Source organism: Bombina bombina, chromosome 4, assembly GCF_027579735.1.
Source record: "Bombina bombina isolate aBomBom1 chromosome 4, aBomBom1.pri, whole genome shotgun sequence".
NCBI lineage: Eukaryota > Metazoa > Chordata > Amphibia > Anura > Bombinatoridae > Bombina > Bombina bombina.
Window position 1 is genome coordinate 681,497,101 of NC_069502.1, and position 24,696 is coordinate 681,521,796.

Here is a 24,696-nt window from a genome sequence, read left to right on the forward strand (position 1 = left end):
TTGAACACCATATTGCAGCAGCAGCTGTGTTGGCAGTATTGATAACTTGTCCTTTGTATAAAACTTTTATGGTAAATTATTTCTATTTTTACAATACAGTAGTGAGTAGAGAAGAGATTGTGTATCATTCTAATTGCTTAGTAACTGGCACTGTGCCACAGAATTGTGTGAGTGTGTATGGGTGTCAGTGAGCAGAGTGTGTGTGGGTGTCAGTGAGCAGAGTATGTGTGCTTTATTTTCCAGGTAATCAATATATTTCCGATAAGCAAGTGCTTTAGTGCAGTGTTTCTCAACAATGGTCCTCAAGTACCCCCAACAGGCCAGGTTTTAATTATAGCTGAATCAGTGCACAGGTGAAGTAATCAGCTGATCAGTAACTCAGTGGTTACTAACTTGCTCTCACCCATCACCTGATTATGTCACCTGTGCACTGGTCCAGCTATCATTTAAACCTGCCCTGTTTGGGGCACTTGCGGCCCTCTGTACATGTGTTTCTCCTTCGTATCATATCTAGTGCCTCACCAGCGTCTGACCTCACTGCACGTCACTGCTATATAGTAGTTTCTGAAATGCACTGATTTTCATACTTAATTTATTAATCATAGACATTTCAAAAGTTCCCTATAGTTGTCTATGACAATGCTGAATGCATTAAATCATTAATGTTATTCATCTCTCTTTCCTTCTTGAACAATATAAGTTCAGTTTTATAAATAACACAGCCTACAGATCTTTGGGGGGGTATTTTTATTTTTTTGCAAGATATTCCTTTCAGAAATGGGTTTGATTGAATCTAGGTCAATGATGTTCCAGTACAAGTGAGGTCATCTGCTCTGAAAGCGCAGATTGGGGGATGACACTATGTGTGTTTGGGGTAAAGAGCAGATTAAGATAATGAAATTAAATGGAAATTAAACACTTTGAGATGGTAATATAAAATAATAATTCACACACACACATATATATATATATATATATATATATATATATATAAAAGTCTGCAATATACTGTCATTATTTATTTTGTCCCCTTTTCCTGTAATTCCATTCTGAAATTGTGAGCTTTTCATTTCCTGTTAGAAATGGAAGTGTAGAAAACTGTTTTATTCCACACAGTCATTGGCTGCACACTCTTTGTGAAATATTTATAACTGTCCCTAATTGGCCACAGCAGAGAAGGTAACCGAATTTACAACATGGCAGCTCCCATTGTTTTATAGATACTAATACTTTACACTAATTTTGTCAATATTTTTTTTGAATCAAAGATTTTTATTGAGGTAACACAAGAAAAAGAAAGAACATAAACAAAATATAACTTTTGCATTACTTTGGTAAATTTGGCATACAAGACATTGTTTATCCATTGAACAATGAAACCTTTTCATATAAGAGAATAAAGAAATCTTAATTCAGATATCATACATGTATCTCACCAAAAGAACATAATGAAAATGAAGGACATTGTATGCGAATACAAAATCAAATACATATAATCAAGCATTACCTCTTTTTTCCTTTTGTTTCCTATATAAACGCATAACCAAGTGAAGAGAATTTAAACAACCAGAAAATCTTATACTTCCTATAGAGTGATATATTAATTATAAAAGAGATGTATTTATTATCTGAAGACGTACAGATTATATGGAGTCAAAACGAGTTGCTCCTACTAAATGCACATAATTGGAGGGCAAATTGCCTCATTTTCTTTATAGACAGAAGGATAAGAGCAACTTATGACAGTACAATATCAATAGCGGGTAAATACCGCTTGTTTGTCCACCTAAATAAAGGTGAACAGTAGTTAAAAAGTGTGGGGGGGGGGATGAGCAGAATGGAGTAAAGAGGTGAGGCGACGAATCCAGCCCTAACTCAGGAGGCTAAGGTTAGGGGTACCAAGAGACAGATAATGTTTTAATGCTTTGGTGTCGGGCATTAAGGGGTAATTGTCACCACTGGACGAAGCCGGAAAAGGGATATGACCCACTCTCTCTCAGGAGTGAGAAAGGATGAGGGGAGACATCAGTGACCCATGTCCCTAGAGCAATAACTATCCAGATTTCCGTCTATATAGAACATCTGAAAAACTAATATCAAGTGTAGAAGCACCTAGCCGCTAATTACTCAAGTAGGGAGACAGGGAACCTTGTCAGATGTCAGTGAAATACTAAGAAAATGTTACCTATCTAAAGCATACTTAGGTTATTGAATAGAACAGCCCTATTAAAGTGCATTCAAATTTAGACAGTGATAGCAATTTGGGGTGCCTCTTTTAAATTACCTGCTTACAAGATAGGATATGGATATATATATATATATGCAGTTCATAACCCTATGGGGAAAATAGCATATGAAATTAAATTAAGCATGGGAAAACTGTGAGGTGAGTCATCAGCAAATAATTATACATATAGAACAGCATCTAACCCACTCTTAGCTTGTTATAGAAAGAGCCTCCTAACCTGTAAAACACATGAGACCTTATGAGGCAAATCAAGAGTCATTCATAAGACCACGAAGGGAGAGTTCTGGAGGTGGAGGAATATAAGAATCTCTGTGAACCGATAAACCTCTGTTAGCAGCTGGGAACATCAACAGATGTACAGAAATGTATAAACATGAAAGTTTAAGTAGCGTCTTCCCAGTTTAGAACAATTGTTGACATTAAATACAAAAGAATAAGAGTATCTCAAAAAATGTACACTTCACATTACAGAAATATTGCTCCTCAAGTAAACCACGGTGTTATATAAAGTGACAGAATGCTAAGGACACAATAAGTTTCTAGTCAATATGGGGGACCACATGAGCTAGCATTAGGGCATACGTGCTGTTATTTAAAATCCTTAAATGAATAGTAAGTCCCATTCGCTTTAACTTATAGGTTAAGATCCACCCCTGTGGCAGGAATAAAACACATAATTCTGTGGCAAGCCACCTCGGCCGCAGGTGGCTCCCAAAATATATTGCCAAAGTCCCACAACAGGAGGGAGGTTAAGGTATCAATTGGGCTACATAAAGTCAAAGGGGATATTAATATATAAACATAGGGCACATAAAAGCACATTTGACATATATTGTATATCTCTAATAGTACACCACCCTAATCGCCAACTTTGTATAATTCAATGTCAGACTATCTAACCCTCAGAAGCCAATGTAGCAAACTAATATATGGTTAAGCTGGACTATACCCTTCTGTAAACAATAAGGTAAGACAAGCGTATAGGTTGGCTAGAGAACATAAAACATAAGTCCAAACCACATGACTAGCCTAGTAAATATATTAGACATTTCAAACTTATCTTAAAATGGAAACATATGGGAAAGCCATAAAGATCAAGTTTGAACGCTCATGGCTTGCGATTGATGTTACAGTTTTACCCTGCAGACATGTCCTGTTGCGGCTTATTTACAAGGAAAGCCACTATCTTTTACAATAATGTGGGAGCATTATGAATATAACAAATAATCAATACATTTGAAAGGTGCCAAGAAAATTATGGGAAGATATACAAACATGTGGCTTAAACTAGTTCTATTCTGTAAGATATATCCATATGCTGATGTCTATGTCATCAGCTCATTCTCGCTTCTTGGGGTACTAGAGGTTGTAAAACAAAAGAGCTTCTAAGTCAGTATTAATAGGGGAAAAGGTCCAAATTAGTCTCTTAGGGTGGATCACTTATACGGGCACATGCTCCGGCAAGCCGAACTATAGAAGATACTATAAGTTAACCTATGCCTGCTGGAACATAAACGCACAAGTGACCACCTTGTTCTTTAGTTTCCTGCGGTAGCGATCTGTTCGTTGTGCAGAGCATTAGTATGACTGTACAAACCTCCTCGAGGAAGTGGTACACACCACTCAGACATGACATATCACAGGCCCACCGCACCGGCCCGGAAAAATCCAGCCTCAAAGCTCCCTCATGTAGGGACATGTGGTCAGCTAGATCGCTACTCCCCAAAGGAAGCAAAGTACCATATATGTAGCAGTTGTAGCCCCACAGAGCCTCATAAGCACCAGCGGTATCCGCGGGAAGTATCCTCACCCCTGGCTGGTCAGTAACCTCAGCTGTGACGTTGTAGAGTAGCGGTAATGGCTCCTTCCAGTCACGAATCGTATTAGGTATGTCGATAAAAAGCTCCCTCCGTGTCATCGATCATGGAGTTGTCTGTCTCACAGAGCCGGTCGCATCAAGTACACAATCATTGCAGCCTACGGGAACACCATGTACACCAGTGAAACCTTCTACCACCACCTCCATATGCAGGTCCCCTTGCAAGAGAGGTTGTTCTGTGCGTGTCAGGGTACTCGCGTCCCTTGGTCTGTCATGACTCCTAAACTCCTTTTGTTCCACAATGGCCACAAAGGTCCTCGAAATTTGCTGACAGCTGTAGAGCCAACTCCCACAAAGCCTCATGAATAGCTGAACAGTCTTCCACCATAACTGTCGTCATCTCTATAGTAGGCCGCAGAGGCCTGGGATTTTCCTAGTTGGTAATGACAGCCTGAAGGAAAATCCACTATAAAAATGAAGTAAGAAATCCCACAATCAAAGGAAAGGTAGATCTGCTTGGGCTAAGGGTGATTCGGGATAAATTGCTTAGGATTGTTCCCCATTTGCAAGAGTATTGAGTAAATTTCTGCAGGAGTTCTCTCAAACACGTCTACTCAGCTTGGTTGTTGGCTCCGCCCCCCAATTTTGTCAATATTTTAACAACTAATGAAACTTTAAAAAAATACATCTACATGTTATTCTCAGACTAATCTTTTCTTTGAATGCATCATTCTATCTAGCATTTGTTTAGTGGTAAAGGTGTGTACTTATTTATTTATTTTGAATTTGCTTTGGAAAGAAAAGTGATGTTGCAAAGTGTATATTTTTAAAGGGAAATGAAACCCCGCATTTTTCTTCCATTAATCAGATACAGCATACTGTTTTAAACAACTTTCTATTTTACTTATTAATTACAAAAGAGAAAGAAAAAGTCCTAGATATATAATTATTTTATCCTAATGTTATCATATTTGCTTCATTATCTTGGTATCTTTTGTTGAAGGAGCATCAATGCACCAATCAGTAGCTAGTTCTCAGTAATGTATTACTGCTCCTTAACATACCTAGGTATGCTTTCAACAAAGGATACCAAGAAAACAAAGCAAATTTAATAATATAAATACATTGTAAAGTTGTTTACAATCACATGCTTTATCTAAATCATGAAACTTTATTTTTGACTTTCCTGTCCCTTTAAACTAAACAAAGTGTCACTGCATAAACATATATTTGCATCTGTACACCTAACACAATGTCAGACTGAAATTTAATTCAATAAGCCTTGATTTATTTAAAGTGTTTAAACTATAAACAATATTATTTTAAAAATAACGTTTTAAAAATGAATAAAAAATATGGGCAATTTCATAATAAACATAATTGAAGTGGGGTTAACTTAAAGTATAAAAGGCCATTATGCAAGCTGTGTCAGTAGGAATACAAACATCATACTATTAACAATACCCAGAGGCAATATACATATTTTGTTATTTTGTTATTGCTATCACTGCATTGTTTACAGTACACATATTGTAGCTTGCTATCCTGCTTGATTAGTACTTGTGTTTGATATCAGCCTGGGAAACTCATAGGTAGGTAATAAACAACCAATGAAAACGGACAATTTAGCTTCTAACAACATCATTGAGTAGACTAATTGCCCTGGGAAAGATACTGGTTGTCATTGGGCTGCTTACCTGATGCAGGTTCACTCTCAATCTCTGGGTTCTGCAAGATTCTGTTTTGTGCAGCACAAACATCACAGATAAGGCTTCTTAGCTTCTTGAATAGGGTGATCAGTGACTCCTAAAATACAAATCAATAGCACATTAGTACAGTGCAGTTTTATGTGTTTACCGACTAGTTTGCAGTTAGCACATTATTACCCAGCGGATCATTAAATACAGTGCATAATAAAAAGACAATACAATAACAATTACTATACATTTCAAATAAGCAGTAGATTTATTTCTGACAAATTTATTTTTTTTACCTATTTGCCGGACCCTCTATCATGTGACAGCCGTATAACACTGTTAACTTGTGCACATGCTCAGTAGTAGCTGGTGCCACAGCAAGTGTGTATATAAAAAGACTGTGCACAGTTTTATAATGTGAGTAAATTGGACAGTCTCTTAAAATTGCATGCTGTATTTTAATCATTAAAGTTTAATTTTGACTTGAGTGTCCCTTTAAATGAATATTGGTATATTTAAAGGGACAAGAAACACATTTTTTTCATGATTCAGATAAACCATAGAAATTAAAAAAAAAAATCCAATCTACTTCTATTATCGAATTTGCTACTTCCACATGGTATTCTATATTGAAGAGCATACCTAGGTAGCCTGCACATGTCTGGTGCGCTATATAGTGAAATCACTGCTGCCATCTAGTGTTTTTGTAAATGCATAAAGTTAATTTGAAAACAAAAATACAATTTTAGCTTTTTTTTTTTTTAAATTTTTTACTGTCATATAAAATAATTTTTGGGTTTCATGCACTTTAAATATTTTTGCCTTCCAACAAAAAACTGTGAAATCTGCTGCCCCACAACAACTTTAGCTCATATTTGAAGCCCTTTATTTTTGTATAACCCCACTAGGTAACCATAGAACTTATCCCTCAGAATTTACTTTACCAAAATTCTGCTGCCCTAGGCACACTACTAGTTAGCCTACCCCATACCACAACATTTTGCCTAGGCTTTCAGGGACTAGGAGGTGAGAGGGACTTTTTGGTGGTAGCCATGTTTGTTTTGTGGGAAGAACAATTACTGGAGGGGTTGAGCCTCAGTTATGTTGTGGGTGTGGAAACCTGAAGGGGAAGCAGCAGAAAGGACAATATGAGGGAAGGTTGGGAACTAGAAGAGAGCATTAAAAACTGTATTACAATTTATTGTAATTTGGTTTGTATGTGCTCAACAAACCAACTTTTTATTGACACAGTGGGACATTTTCTTTTCAGCCAATGAGCATGAATACAGCAGTATCAATGAAACACAAGCATTTTTTTGTTAGTTTCAAATGAAACAATTTTTTTCTTTCCTTTTTCTTAATAATAAAAATAATTAAAAAAAAAGTATAGCTTAATCATTCTAATATGGATCCAGCATTCAGATATTTTTTTTAAAAGATGACAGACTGATTACACATTTGAATAGTCGGTAGCATTATGAAGTAGCCGGGTGGGGGGCTGTATGATAACATTTTCTGTTTGTTATAAATGTTAATTAAGCTATACAACACACACATTGATTGCATTATTTAGCATAATGATTTAATGATTATCAGACAGATTACGAGTTTTGCGTTATGAGTGGCTCGCTAATAACTTGCAAGTTATTTCCACCACCCACCTTTAATAGCGATATTACAGGTTTGCAAAAAACCCAGCGTTTGCGGTCGATATGGCTGCGTTGAGCTCCATACCGCACACAAATACCAGCGCTGCTTTGACATGCTCGTGCACGATTTCCCCATAGACATCAATGGGGAGAGCCGGCTAAAAAAAAGCCTAACACCTGCAATGACGGAGCGTAAAGCTCCGTAATGCAGCCTCATTGATGTCTATGGGGAAAGAAAATGTATGTTCACACCTAACACCCTAACATAAACCCTGAGTCTAAACACCCCTAATCTGCCGCCCCCAACATTGCAGACACCTACATTACACTTATTAACCCCTAATCTGCCGCCACCTACATACATTTATTAACCCCTAATCTGCCACCCCCAATGTCGCCACCACCTACATACATTTATTAACCCCTAATATGCCGCCCCTATACTAAAGTTATTAACCCCTAAACATCTGGCCTCCCACATCACTAACACTAAATAAATATATTAACCCCTTAACCTAACCCTAAGTCTAACCCTAACACCCCTAACTTTAATATTAATAATAGGTTTTATTTAGATTTATTTTAATTATAACTAAATAATTCCTATTTAAAACTAAATACTTACCTGTAAAATAAACCCTAAGCTAGCTACAATATAACTAATAGTTACATTGTATCTATCTTAGGTTTTATTTTTATTTCACAGCTAAGTTTGTATTTATTTTAACTAGGTAGACTAGTTAGTAAAAAGTTATTAACTATTTACTAGCTACCTAGTTAAATAAATACAAATTTACCTGTAAAATAAAACCTAACCTGAGTTACACTAACACCTAACATTACAATAAAAATAAATTAATTAAATTAAAAAAATACATTTATCTAAATTACAAAAAAAAATAAACACTAAATTATCAAAAATAAAAACAAATTACTCCTAATCTAATAGCCCTATCAAAATAAAAAAGCCCTCCCAAAATAAAAAAAAAAAACTAGCCTACAGTAAACTGCCAATAGCCCTTAAAAGGGTCTTTTGCAGGGCATTGCCCAAAAGAAATGTAAAAAAAAAAACAGTAAACCAACAGCAAAACCCACCACCGACACAAACCCACCACCCACACAACCAACCCCCCAAATAAAATCTAAATAAACCTGTTCCAATCAGCCAATAGAATGCAAGCTCAATCCCATTGGCTGATTGGATCAGCCAATAGGATTGAAGCTCAATCCTATTGGCTGATTGCATCAGCCAATAATATTTTTTACCCTTTAATTCCGATCGGCTGATAAAATTCTATCAGCCAATCGGAATTCAAGGGACGCCATCTTGGATAACGTACCTTAAAGGGAACCTTCAGTGTACGGCTGGGACTGTATGAAGAGGATGCTCCGCGCCGGATGTCTTGAAGATGGAGCCGCTCCGCGTCGGAAGGATGAAGATAGAAGATGCCGTCTGGATGAAGACTTCTGCCCGCCTGGAGGACGACTTCTTCCTGCTTGGATGAAGACTTCTCCCGGCTGGATGAGGATGGATGTCCGGTCTTCTTTGGGGGTTAGTGTTAGGTTTTATTAAGGGTTTATTGGGTGGGTTTTATTTTTAGCTTAGGGTTTGGGAAATGCAAAAGAGCTGAATGCCCTTTTAAGGGCAATGCCCATCCAAATGCCCTTTTCAGGGCAAAGGGGAGCTTAGGTTTTTTAGGTAGGTTTTTATTTGGGGGGTTGGTTGTGTGGGTGGTGGGTTTTACTGTTGGGGGGTTGTTTGTATTTCAATGCCCCGCAAAAGGTCCTTTTAAGGGCTATTGGCAGTTTAGTTTAGGCTAGGGGTTTTATTATTTTGGGGGGGCTTTTTTATTTTGATAGGGCTATTAGATTAGGTGTAATTAGTTTAAATATTTGATAATTTCTTTTTTATTTTGTGTAACTTAGTGTGTTTTTTTTGTAATTTAGTTAATTGTATTTCATTAATGTAATTTATTTAATTTTAGTGTAATGTTAGGTTTAACTGTAAGACAGGTTAGGTTTTATTTCACAGGTAAATTTGTATTTATTTTTACTAGGTAGTTAGTAAATAGTTAATAACTACTAACTAATCAACCTAGTTAAAATAAATACAAACTTACCTGTGAAATAAAAATAAAACATAAGCTAGATACAATATAACTATTAGTTATATTGTAGCTAGCTTAGGTTTTATTTTACAGGTAAGTATTTATTTATTTTTAAATAGGAATAATTTAGGTATTAATTGTAATTATTTTAATTATGTTAAAGTTAGTGGGGGTTAGGGTTAAACTTAGGTTTAGGGGTTAATAACTTTAGTATAGTGGCAGTGACATTGGGGGCAGCAGAGTAGGGGTTAATAACAGTAATGTAGGTTGCGGCGATGTTAGGGACAGCAGATTAGGGGTTCATAAGTGTATGTAGGTGGCGACGACATTGGGGCAGCAGATTAGGGGTTAATATTTAACTAGTGTTTGCGATGCGGGAGTATGGCGGTTTAGGGGTTAATATGTTTATTATAGTTGCGGCGATGTCCAGAGCGGCAGATTAGGGGTTAATAATTTTATTTTAGTGTTTGCGATGTGGGAGGGCCTCGGTTTAGGGGTTAATAGGTAGTTTATTGGTGTTAGTGTACTTTGTAACACTTTAGTCATGAGTTTTATGCTACAGTTTGTAGCGCAAAACCCATAACTACGGACTTTCAGGTGGCAGTACAGATCTTAGAGTTATAGGCTGTACCGCTCACTTTTTGGCCGGACAGTCAAACTCGTAATACCGGCGCTATAGAAGTCCCATTGAAAAAGGACTTTTTGAAAGGTGCGGTAGTTAGGTTGCGTGACAGCCAAAAAGGTGTGCGGTACAGCTATACCTGCAAGACTTGTAGAACCAGCGGTAGTGAAAAAGCAGCGTTATGAGCCATAACGCAAAACTCGTAATCTATCTGAATGTGTGCAACCATTGCAAAACAGTTATTAGCTAATTTAAGGGGACATGAAAACCAAAATGTTTCTTTCATGATTCAGATAGAGCATACAATTTTAAACAGCTTTCCACTTTACTTCTATTATCTAATTTGCTTCATTCTCTTGGTATCCTTTGTTTAAAAGCATATCTAGAGCTTGGAGCTAGCTACTGATTAGTGGCTGAACTTGTATCTCAATTTACATTGGCTTACAAATGTGTTCAACCAGAGAATGAAGCAAAATTGATAACAACAAAAGTAAAATGGAAAGTTGGTTAAAAATGTATAATCTATCTGAATCATGCCAAAAAAAAGTGTGGGTTTCATGTCCCTTTAAGCTTAATATTGGCTTACATTTTAGTCAGTAAAATAAGGCGGGTGGTGAGCCCATTAAAAAGGTCCTGAGGAGAACACGGCATATAAACCTGGAAGGGAGGCATTTTTCAAAATATTTGTTCTTGCCAATAAAAAGCTTATATTATAACATATTTTAATGAAGTATTTTGTTTCAAACAAGATAGATTGTAGATACAGTATTAAGTGACTTTTTTAAGTGACTTTGAAAGTGTTTTTCAAATATGTTTATGAGATAGAAATTCTTATGTGTGTTTATACGTGCTATAAAATGAGTCCGTGCCAACATTGGTTTTCAGATTTTAGTTAATGATTTAATTTAACTATTCTTAGTCATATGTATGTATGTATGTATGTATGTATGTATGTATGTATATGTATATATATATAAATGTGTGTGTGTGTATATATATATATACACACACATCTATAAATCTATCTATATATATATATATATATATATATATATACACATATATACACACACAATATATACATTTGACTTTTTACTATCAATATAGAAATAAATAACTACAATTTATAAACATAAATTTGACTTTTTCCAATCATTAACAGTGAGTGGAATAGTAACTTTTTCCCTCTGGGTTAGTAGCTTTTAACCCCTGACTAGTAAACTATAGTGATATTTTCCCACCTATATATATATATATATATATATATATATATATATACTCACAAAAGTAATTACACCCCTCACATTTTTGTAAATATTTTATTATATATTTTCATGTGACAACACTGAAGAAATGACACTTTGCTACAATGTAAAGTAGTGAGTGTACAGCCTGTATAGCAGTGTAAATTTGCTGTCCCCTTAAAATAACTCAACACACAGCCATTAATGTCTAAACCATTGGCAACAAAAGTGAGTACACCCCTAAGTAGAAATGTCTAAATTGGGCCCAATTAGCCATTTTCCCTCCCCGGTGTCATGTGACTCGTTAGTGTTACAAGGTCTCAGGTGTGAAAGAGAAGAAGGTGTGTTAAATTCGGTGTTATCGCTCTCACACTCTCTCATACTGGTCACTGGAAGTTCAACATGGCACCTCATGGCAAAGAACTCTCTGAGGATCTGAAATTTTTTTAATTGTTGCTCTACATAAAGATGGCCTAGGCTATAAGAAGATTGCCAAGACCCTGAAACTGCACTGCAGCACGGTGGGCAAGACCATACAGTGGTTTCACAGGACAGGTTCCACTCAGAACAGGCCTCGCCATGGTTGACCAAGAAGATGAGTGCACATGCTCAGCATCATATCCAGAGGTTGTCTTTGGGAAATAGACGTATGAGTGCTGCCAGCATTGCTGTAGAGGTTGAAGGTGTGGGGGGTCATCCTGTCAGTGCTCCAACCAAACGCTGCATATTGCATCAAATTGGTCTGTATGGCTGTTGTCCCAGAAGGAAGCCTTTTCTAAAGATGATGCACAAGAAAGCCCACAAACAGTTTGCCGAAGACAAGCAGACTAAGGGCATGGATTACTGGAACCATGTCCTGTGGTCCGATGAGACCAAGATAAACTTATTTGGTTCAGATGGAGTCAAGCGTATGTGGCGGCAACCAGGTGAGGAGAACAAAGACAAGTGTGTCTTGCCTACAGTCAAGCATGGTGGTGGAAGTGTCATGGTCTGGGCCTGCATGAGTGCTGCTGGCACTGGGGAGCTACAGTTCATTGAGGGAACCATGTATGTCAACATGTACTGTGACATACTGAAGCAGAGCTTCAGAGACTGGGCCGCAGGGCAGTATTCCAACATGATAACGACCCCAAACACTGATAACGACCACTGCCTTGCTAAAGAAGCTAAGGGTAAAGGTGATGGACTGGCCAAGCATGTCTCCAGACCTAAATCCTATTGAGCATCTGTGGGGCATCCTCAAACGGAAGGTGGGGGAGCGCAAGGTCTCTAACATCCACCAGCTCTGTGATGTCGTCATGGAGGAGTGGAAGAGGACTCCAGTGGCAACCTGTGAAGCTCTGGTGAACTCCCTGCCCAACAGGGTTAAGGCAGTGCTGGAAAATAATGGTTGCCACACAAAATATTGACACTTTGGGCCCAATTTGGACATTTCCACTTAGGGGTGTACTCACTTTTGTTGCCAATGGTTTAGACATTAATGGCTGTGTGTTGAGTTATTTTGAGGGGACAGCAAATTTACACAGTTATACAGGCTGTACACTAACTACTTTACATTGTAGCAAAGTGTCATTTCTTCAGTGTTGTCACATGAAAAGATATAAAATATTTACAAAAATGTGAGGGGTGTACTCACTTTTGTGAGATACTGTATATATATATTTTTTTTGTCAGAAAGATATAAATCAGTAAGTTTTTATTAAGATATATTTTTTTTCTAAACACTATAGTCAAAACCTTTGTGGTTCTATATTAATATTGAGTCCACAATTAGATTTACACTGAATGTGAGTTATAGTCATATTCATTTTTTAGCTGTCATAATAGTTCTGGGAAATTGGTTACAGATTTTTTATGTGAAGGCAAAAGACAATGATTCTTTACCAATATTACCTGAAAGTCAACTCACTAGAGTTAGAATAATTGTTTCAGATGATAACGTTAAAACAAAAAGGGAATTAGAAATTGTGAGTATATTTAGAGAAAGGGGTTATCATCAGGGTTTTATTTCTAAAGCTAAAAAGTATATGTGGTGGAATTAAGAGAGCTGATATCCCTGATGAACCACCTCCTTGTGTCTTTACTTCTGTATACAATTTACAGGGTTTGCAGTTATAGAATTCAATATACAAATATTGCCTGAATCTGAAGGACTTGCTGGTACAGACTGATCCATTTGAATGTTATGAGCAAAAAAGTTGGGAGGTCAAACCAGGATGTTTTCCATCTGATATATGTGTGACTTGCAATAGTTTATTAACTGGAAATTCTTTTGGACACTGTCCCCTAACCTAACACCCCCTAAATTAACCCCAATTTAGCCAAATTAAAAATAAAAAAGTCTAACATTATATGAAATAATAAACCAAATTAGCGCTGTTGGTGCTCTACAAATACCTGATAATAATAATAAATTATCAAAAATAAAAAATTAAACCTTATCCATATGAAAATAAAAAAGCCCCCCCAAATAAAAACACCCCTAATATAATGCTAAACTACCAATAGACTTTAAAAGGGCCTTTTGTAGGGCATTGTCCAAGTTAACAAGCTCTTTTACCTTAAAAAATACGAAGTCCCCCCTCTAACAGTAAACCCCCCCACCCACCAAACCCCCCAAAATAAAAAACCTAACACAAAAAAAATCCTAAACTACCCATTGCCCCTAAATGTGCATTTGTATGGGCATTGCCCTTAAAAGGGCATTCAGCTCTTTTACACTGCCCAAAATCCTATTAAAAAAAATAAATATTCTAAGTATAACCCCCAAATAGGTACTCACTGTTCCTGAAGTCCGGCGGAGAAGGTCCTCGTCCAAGCGGTGAAGTCTTCTTCCATTGTGGCGACGTCTTCTATCTTCATCCAGGACCAAGCCGACGCGGAACGGAGATGAGATGAGCACGGAACAGAAGATCGGCAACCGTGGAGCCATCGAGCTTGCAGATCCTCTTCGAACGATCACCGCTGCACACTGAGGATTGAATTCAAGGTACATGTTTAAATATGGCGTACCTTGCATTCATATTGGCTGATTTGAATCTTCAAATTCAAATCAGCCAATAGGATAAGAGCTACTGAAATCCTATTGGCTGATTTGAACAGTATGGATGGAAGAAGACTTCACCGCTTGGAAGAGGACCTTCTCCGCCGGACTTCAGGAACGGTGAGTACCTATTTAGGGGTTAGAGTTAGGATTTTTTTTTTTTTTAAATAGGGATTTTGGGCAGTGTAAAAAAGCTGAATGCCCTTTTAAGGGCAGTAAAAGAGCTGAATGCCCTTTTAAGGGCAATGCCCATACAAATGCCCCTTTAGGGGCAATGGATAGTTTAGGATTTTTTAGTGTTAGGTTTTTTATTTTGGGGGGTTTGGTGCGTGGGGGATTTTACTGTAAGAGGGGGGACTTAGTATTTTTTAAGGTAAAAAAGCTGGTTAACTTGGGCAATGCCCTATAAAAGGCCCTTTTAAGGGCTATTGGTAGTTTAGTATTAGATTAGGGGGTGTTTTTATTTTGAGGGGATTTTTTATTTTCATAGGGATTAGGTTTAATTTTTTAATTTTTGATAATTTGGTTTATTATTTTATGTAATGTTAGACTTTTTTATTTTTTGTAATCTTAGATTAGCTTTTTGATTTTAATTTTAATTTAGTATTTTTTAAATTAGGTAATTGGGGTTAATTTAGGGGGTGTTAGGTTAGGGTGTTTTTGCTTAATTTTTTTCCCTAAGGATGGAATTATGGTTATGTCATCGCTAGAAGTAATACTGTGAAAGTTCTGGTCAATGCACCAGATTATTTGGCGGGTAAACAAGATTTGCTATTGTGCACGGTTTGTCTACTTTGAATGTGTTTCTAACTGTGGTAAGCATGTGTGCACGTGAGTATATGTATAATATATATATATATATATATATATATATACACATACATACACACATATATACACACACACTGTATATATATTTATTTTTTAAACAGACCCAGCAGATTCAAATATATACCATTATAATAAGGTGTATATATAATGGATTTACAATAGTGAGATTTTGTTTAAACTTTATAGTCAAACCTTTTTTAGTTTTGTGGGTAAATAAAAATCAAAATGAAATATTTTTGAAATTGCTAAACATCTGTTTGTTACACTATATGGCCAAGTATGTCGATACTTGACCATCACACTTTTATACAAGCTTGTTGGATATACCATCCCAAAACTATAGACATTAATATGGAGTATATGGAATGTGTCTGTGGGAAGGTGTGCCCCTTCAGCCAAAAGAGCATTTGTGAGATTAGGCACTGATGAGGTCTGGCTCATAATCTGTGTTCCAATTAATCCCAATGGTGTTCAACGGTGATGAGGTCAGGGCTCTGTGCAGGCCAATCAAGTTCCTCTGCATCAAACTCGTAAAACCATTTATTCATGGGCCGTGCACAGGGGCACAGTCATGCTGGAACAGGAAAGGGCCTTCTCCAAATATTTGCTACAAAGTCGGAATCACCCAGTTGTCTAAAATGTATTTGTATTCTTCAGAATTAAAAGGGACAGTATACACCAGAATGTTTACTGTTTAAAAAGATAGCTAATCCCTTTATTACCCATTCCCCAGTTTTGCATAACCAACACATTATATTAATATATGTTTTACCTATGTGATTGCCTTGTATCCAAGCCTCTGCAGACTGCCCCCTTATCTCAGTGCTTTTGACAGACATAGAGTTTATCCAATCAGTGCAGGCTCCAAAAAAACTCCATGGGAGTGAGCACAATGTTATCTATATGACACACATGAACTATTACTGTCTAACTGTGAAAAACTTTCAAAATGCTCTGAGCTAAGAGGCAGTTTTCAACGGTTTTAGAAATCAGTTTGAGCCTGCCTAGGTTTAGCTTTTCAAAAATACCACCAAGGGAACAAAGCAAATTTAAAGATAAAAGTCAATTGGAAATGTGTTTCATGATTCAGATAGGGCATGCAATTTTAAAGTATAATTTTGACTAGACTGTCCCTTTAAGATGTCCCTTCAATGGAACTAAGGAGCCTAGCGCAAACCCTGGAAAACTGCCCCAGACCATTAGTAGACACTATAAATGCAGGTAGCTAGCATTCTCCACACCTAGATGCTTCCATCAGACTGCCAGATAGTAAAGCGTAAGTCCTCACCCCAGAGAACATATTTCCACTGCTTTCGAGTCCAGTGGTGCTGTGTTTTTCACCTCTCCGGCTGATGCTTGGCATTGTGCATGGTGATGTGAGGCTTGTAGTATTATAGCTCCTCGGCCATAGAAATCTATTTCATGCGGCTCCCAACAAACACACAGTTCTTGTGCTGATTTTGCTTCAAGAAGCAGTTTGGAACTTAGTAGAAAGTGATGCAACAGATGATAATCATTTTTGTTGTGATACACGCTTCAGCATTTGTTGGCCCCACTCTGTGAGTTTGAATGGTCTCCCACTTTGTGGCTGGGCTGTTATTTCTCTTAGTAGGACAGCAATTTTACAAACTGACTTGTAGCAAAAATGGCGTTCTTGATAAACTCAAGATATATTTCACTGATGCAAACTAGGTCACGCTATGCTGATAAAAAACAAACAAACGAAAAACATAATAATGCAGTTAATTAAAGCCATTTCTCAAATACATGTTTGTACTTGTTTTTATTTATAGATGCTTTGATATAAAAGATCAACAGTAATACAGCTGTTAGAGCAAATCTGGTAGAATTGTTATACACGCACCTCAAAACTTATAATATTTTCAAACTGGCATGGGAAAAACAAACCTAAAACTTTGTAAAGAATATATTTGTAATTAGTGTGTACATTTCGATGTTAAATGGGTTATATCTATGTCTACATATGATATATGTTTTGTAAGTGTTAATATTGAAATATGTGATAGTTTTTGGTTCCATGCGTATATGTCTGTTTTATGTCCATCTAGTCCAGTGATTTTTAACCTTTTTTTTGCCGTGGCACACTTTTTTACATTAAAAAATCCTGTGGCACACCACCATCCCAAAATTTTTAAAAAATCACACATTGTAGCCTAATACAGCATATATATATATATATACACATACACACAAACACACACATACTGTATGTATTGTGATGTTATGCCATGCCTCCTACAAACTACCCCTGCACTGGGAGTAAAAAACAAGCAAAGTTTAAAAAATATGTCACACTGCCGTGGCACACCTGAGGATCTCTCACGGCACACTAGTGGCCACGGCACACTGGTTGAAAAACACTGATCTAGTCTATGCAAAACGTATCCCTGTGAGGTTATCTATGTGTCTTTCACACTATGGTCCTTGTATGCCACAATAAAATAAACTATAATGGTGACAATAGAAAAATGTTATTTAAAGGGACATTACACTCAAAATGTAATTCCCCATAAAATGGTTAATTATGTATAGTCTAAACCCTAAGGAATGTATTTTAATTTAATTTTGCCTATTTTTTCTGTAATTTAATTTTCTAACAGTTTTCTCCCCCTACTGTTCGCAGAGAGGCTAGATCTGCAGGATCCAGAGTCTAAACCATGCAATATTCTACACAGTAATTGCTTGATCAGTGCAGGGGCTCATTGATATCAATCCCTAAATAGCCACAGGAAAGGAGATAGGATAAACATACTAAAACACTTTTTCAAGGAATATGTCCCAGGATTGCAAAATAATAAATTTAAATGCTTTTTATACATTTAGGTACTAAACAGTTTTTGTTATAATGTAGTATATACGTGCTGATATATATTAAATATATATAATTATAAATGTAAATATACAATAGTGTTATATATATATATATATATATATATATATATACACACACATATACACACATACATATATATAATAAAAATAAATATGAGTGTCCCCGCACTACCAAACAATGTATCAAAAGAATATATGCAAGTGTATCTCTTAAAGTGAAAAACACTACAATTTAATGTGCATTAAAATCAGAATACACAAAAACAAAAAAAGAAACAACAGTGATACTGGGCATCCCCAGTGCATAAATATAAAGTGTTGACGTCAGTCCAGGATTTTTATGAGCCAGAACCTTTTAACTGAAATGTTCAGTATTTCAGTAACATGTGTCATAATGATATATAGTAGCTGTGAGCTAAAGTGAAAAGACAACAGGGTTATATGGAAGCGGTGCGTGATGCAAAAGCTCATAGGAGATATAATACAGCAGTTCATGCAGAAGAGTTGTCTTTTTGGTGACTACTTGAGAATTCTTGAATCATTAGATAGTAACCTATTATTTACTAATATAATTTTTTTCTAAAACTTATTTTTTTCCCTTTAATTTTCCTTTGTATTTTGGATCATATTCACACAAGACCCTATGCTATAGATATTCACTTCACTCTTATATGATGACCACATTTTGTGGAAAATATTGGTATTTGTATACTGTCCCTTTAAGACATAGAGGGATTGTGCCTTTAAGGTGCATACTTTACATTGCATTATTTATCGTTTTGTGCATATTTATATATATATATATATATATAGATATATATATATTTCCAAATATTTGTGCTTATCTCACTTTTGTTTAGTTATATACAATAGATTGCATAGTATCTATACCATGGTTGTAACTAGGTGGTTGCTGTTAAATGAATGCTTTTATCACTATGGATCGCTTGTCCAGATAGCATCCAGCTTGCAATCACTTAAAGTCTTATGTCGTGACCTGCCACTAGATGGCATACAAGACTTTGCAACACTTTGCTTGAAATAGAGGATGGACATCCAGGATCAACAGGCCAAGTTAAATGGCGGAGCCCGAAACGCGCGTCCCCTGTTTGGGTGTGATGTCAGATGCCAGAGTAAGCCGGTGCAAGGGAGCTTGTCGAAAAACGCTGGGTTTTGACCTGTGAATGAAGCGGATTACTGGAACTGTCTGGATGGCATAGCATACCGGTGAGGTGGATTATCGACACTTATGTGCATATACCCGTAGAGGATGGGTGAGATCGCTCATTGAGCGGAACTTTATACTGCTGTTACTTGCTGACTGGCAGACTTTGGTCCTTAAGTGCCGGTTCCAGCCCTTACACCTTGCACATTATTGCTATGCTATGGACATTGACATCTATGCTTACCTTACGCTTCTAACAAGCTAACCCTTCTGCATGAACTGCTTTATTATATCTCCTATGAGCTTTTGCATCACGCACCGCTTCCATATAACCCTGTTGTCTTTACACTTTAGCTCACAGCTACTATATATCATTATGACACATGTTGTTGAAATACTGGACATTTCAGTTAAAAGGGTCTGGCTCAAAAAAATCCTGGACTGACGTCTACACTTTATATTTGTGCACTGGGGACGCCCAGTATCACTGTTGTTTCTTTTTTTGTCTCTGTGTATTTGCATCCCAGATGTATTATGCATTACATATACTTTTCATTTGTTTGATGTATTCTGATTTAATGCACATTAAATTGTAGTGTTTTTCACTTTAAGAGATACACTTGCATATATTCTTTTGATACATTGTTTGGTATTTATTTATTTATTATTTATTTTTATTATTAGCCTGAGGTGTTTATTCTGGAGTACACCTTATTCCCGAGGACTACTACTCCATACTATTCATATACTCTTTTGACTTATTTCTACCTATTAGTGCTTATCCACAATTCTATCTATCTATCTATCTATCTATCTATATATATATATATATATATAAATAATGTCTCTTTAACATATGTTGCACACGAGGAAGCTAGGGAACCCATTTGACATTTTATAGATGCTCAAGATTGGCTGCTAACCAACCAGTTAATTCAAAATTCCGAAAAGAGTCCATGTGCAATTTTGTGCTCCTGATTCATTGACTGACCATCTGACAATGTGCTACTTTGAGGGAGTTCAAAGTTCATAGTAAACTCGGGTAAGCAAAAGGGACATTTTTTTTTTTTTTTACATTAGAATCTCCTTCTAAGTAAGAAACTTAGGCAATTCTAGTAAACAACATAGGGACATTCCAGAAAGGATAAAAAGTGAACAAAGATATTTTTAGATATAATCACCTAAAAAAAAAAAAAAAAGGACAGGTGGGTCAGGTGACTCTTATCCATCATTAAACTGATTCTATACTTGACACATTTTAAGTGTGAAAAAATTAAGCATTCAAATACATTTCATACGGTATATAAACAGCGACAGTAACTAATCCTCAAAGAAACAAGTCTAAGCATGCTGGTTAGAGATGTGGATTTCAAAATGCCTCCAAGAGTAGTAGATTTGGTGTAATATCGCAGTTCAGCAATAAAAGGTATGAATTACAAAAATAAAGTAACATTATTTATTAATATTTTTTAATGATTGATAGATAGAAAGCATGACATCTAGAGGTGAAAAGTTTAGAAATATGTTTAATTATTGCCAAAAAGAAACCTCCCAAACTCAGGTGTGGAATTGTCGTACAGCCAAATACAATGTGTAGCAGCCATTTTGTGACTGGCCAACCACATGGTGTAGAAGCTATTTTGAGGACTGTGTAGGACACATGTACTGGAGTAAATAGTATTTGCACGGAACTAAAGACATAGGTCTAGATTTAATAAAACACTTTGTCAAATTATCTCCCTGAAAAAAAAAAATTATCACATCACAGGTAGAAAATTCTGGAATTCATAAAGATTTGTACCAGCCCTTTGTCTCATCTACAATTTGCAAGTTGATATCCATTATAAGGAGCCACATCTATCTTGCAACCATTCACCTTTCTCCACATAGAATATCTTCAAAACCGTACAAAACAAACGAAAAAAAGAAAGATAGTAAAATACAACCTCTACAAAATCGTAAAAGTAAAAAAATAAATAAATAGAAATAAAAAGGAGACAATTTTGTCAGCTTTGAAATTGAGAAAAACGACTGTGAGGTAACTGATAAAGACAATAGGGTCTTTATGAATTTCACATCCTTGGCCAAAGTTTAGGTAAAAAAAAAAACTCATCACGTCTGGGATGCCCAACGTTAGTGCTTGATCTGTCTGTAAAGTATCTGAGACACCTCTTGTGCTACACAGCAAGACTACAGCGCTGCGGAATCTGTTGGCGCTATACAAATACCTGATAATAATAATAATAATACTGTACCCTAATAAAACAGACCTGAATATTTTACATTTATAGGCAACTAGACTTGTGCAGCCAAGACATTTTTGTTTCCTCCAAAATTATGCTAATGAATATTCAGGGAAATAAGTTTCCCCGAATATTCGTTGGCTGCACTATTCGGTATTCATTTAGTATAAAACAAAATGAAACAAAACAAATATTGAATGTTAGATAAACATTCACATTTGTTTTCATTAAAACAAATGTAAATGTTGAGAACTACAGGTGAAAAAGTTCCCCTGTAGCTTTATAATTACTTTTTGTAAGCTGGAGAGTGCGCTAACCTGACCTTCTTCTTGCCAGAGCCTCGGTTGCGCTAACAGCAGGCTTAATGCGCTCAACTCCCAGAAACTACACTAACCCCTGGGGGCCGTGCCCGCTAAGCCTGCTGTTGGCACACCCGGGGCTCTGGCAAGAGGAGGATCAGTTTATTGCAGCTCTCCAGTACACAAAAAATAAGTAATAACCCCCCTCAAAAAAAATTAAAAAAAATTAAAGGAAACAAATGAATACTGACAAATTTCATCAGTATTTTTTAGTTTTCTTTGATGTTCATTGGTGCATTAATTCTGATATTTGTTTTATCAAAATGAAACAAATATCCGATTTTTTTATGAATGTGTATTTGTAACTAAACAAATGCACAGCTCTATTGGGAACTTAGCGCAACTATAGATGTTGGTGGCAGGAACAACCACTAACAAAGCTGTTAAAAAGATAGGTGAAGTGCGAAATGAAATGTTAACATACCCCTGCCTTTACGGGGTATTTTGGCAACCTAACAAGTTTCTATGTACCTACCCCACTGACTGACTGGATACATTTATGCACAAGAGGGAAGCCCTGAGAGTTTCAAAAGCTACATTTTTATATCTGCATTAATATCTTCAAGGTTTATTTAAAGGGATACTAAACCCATTTTTTTATTTCATGATTCAGATAGCGCATGCAATTTTAAGCAGCTTTCTAATTTAATCCTATTATCACGTTTTTCGTTCTCTAGCTATCTTTGTTTAAAAAGTAGGAATGTAAAGCTTAGGAGCTGGCCCATATTTGGTTCAGTACTGCTTGCTTATTGGTTTGCTAAATGTAGCCACCAATAAGCAAACGCTATCCAGGGTGCTGAACCTAAAATGGACTGGCTGCTAAGCTTTACATTCCTGCTTTTTAAATAAAGTTAGCAAGAGAATGAAGAAAAGTTGAAAATGAGAAAGTTGCTTAAAATTGCATGCTCTATTTGAAAATAATTGGGTTTACTATCCATTTAATTTTCATATTTGCATATTCAGGGCCAGAAATATCTCTCAGCCACATTATTTAGTGTTTAATTCATTACATCATGTGCTTAAATAGATGGTACAAATTTCCAAGTTCAATCTCTAACTGACTGCACGTACCTGTCAAGCTGCCGCAGAAAATAAAGAGTGTGCCACATCACATGACCAGCAAGCGCCTGGAAGCTGCCTGTTTTGCCTAATGAGGAGAAGTGATCATAGTGTGGATGGGGATTGGATTAAAACACCTTTTTTTCACTGAAATATTTATTTTGCTAGACATATAATAAAGCTTATTTTAGAAATATTCCATTAAAAATAAAACATACATATGGTACTTTCCCTTTAAATGTGGATATAATTATTTTGCTTTTGTCTTACTAGAATCATCTGAATGCCTCCAATTTGCCTGTGTTTTCATGTGCCCAATGTATTGTGTTACATGTCCATCAGTTCCTGGCAAGCTATAAATACACACACAAGCACCATGAAAACCCTATTACAATGATACGGTATGAAGTATATGTGGACTTATGTGCTGGACATGCTTTGTGCTGATAAACCATTAATCACAGTACCAAGAAGAAACATATTTGCACAGGTGCCTTAGGAATGCAAAGCCAATCATAAAAGGGAAGGTAAATATCCTTCCTTACATGTTGAAAGTACGCTTTTGTATTGTTTGGGTTTCCAAAATTGAGTGACTGAGCAGAACGACCGATCAGAAAACAGGTAAACAGAGAGCTTGTGCCAAAAAGTATGTAATGTCATGAATAAAAGAAGAAAGCTGAAAATGATTCGGGCATTAAAAAAATAATTACTTTTATTAACCCTTTGGCTGCAGGAAACGGCTATAATTCACTGCACACTGATGTATTACAACTGTCTTTCAAAACCATTGGTTACATTTTGCCCATTATTGTCAAAATAAATAGTGAGAGTTTAGTTAGGCTGCTCTATGCACCAATGGGCTTTTGCGTCTTGCATGACTACAAGAGAAAGTGTGTTGGAAGAGAGAAGCTATAGAATGTAAATATGGATGACCGATCCAATGTCTAAATATTTTGTTTAATGATGTGTCTTTGTTTTCTTGTGCAATCTGACATTATATGCAGACTTGTACTGGTAGAACGAAAAACAAAACATATTTTGGCTCCTCCCCTCTGATGATGTCACTCAGATTATACACCAACGGCCAGATTACGAGTTTTGCGTTATGAGCGACTCGGCAATAACTTGCAAGTTATTTCCACCGCTCACCTCCCCATAACGCTGCTATTACAGGTTTGCAAAAACCCAGCCGTTAGCAGGTAATATGGCAGCGTTGAGCTCCATACTGCACACAAATACCAGCGCTGCTTTGAGCTGGTTTTACGTGCTCATGCACGATTTCCCCATAGACATCAATGGAGAGAGCCGGCTGAAAAAAAGCCTAACACCTGCAATAAAGAAGTGTAAAGCTCCGTAACGCAGCCCCATTTATTCCAATGGGGAAAGAAAATGTATGTTTACACCTAACACCCTAACATATACCCGGAGTCTAAACACCCCTAATCTGCCGCCCCCGACATCGCCGACACCTACGTTATACTTATTAACCTCTAATCTGCTGCCCCGACACCTACATTACACTTATTAACCCCTAATCTGCCGCCCCCAACGTCGCCACTATACTAAAGTTATTAACCTATAAACCTCTGGCCTCCCACATCACTAACACTAAATAAATATATAAACCCCTAAACCTAAGTCTAACCCTAACCCTAACATAATTAAAATAAATCTAAATAAAAATTACAATTAATAACTAAATAACTCCTATTTAAAATGAAATACTTACCTATAAAATAAACCCTAAGCTAGCTAA

General features: G+C 36.4%; 1 protein-coding gene across 2 annotated transcripts in view; it reads right to left on the bottom strand.

The window, feature by feature from the left end:
- FAM120B (family with sequence similarity 120B) overlaps positions 1-24,696 on the bottom strand; it is a 434,786-nt gene that overhangs the window by 101,825 nt on the left and 308,265 nt on the right. For both annotated transcript variants that reach the window (XM_053710825.1, XM_053710826.1), the window contains one exon: positions 5,765-5,873. In XM_053710825.1, coding sequence (XP_053566800.1) covers positions 5,765-5,873 — 109 coding nt within the window. The remainder of the gene's footprint in view (positions 1-5,764; positions 5,874-24,696) is intronic.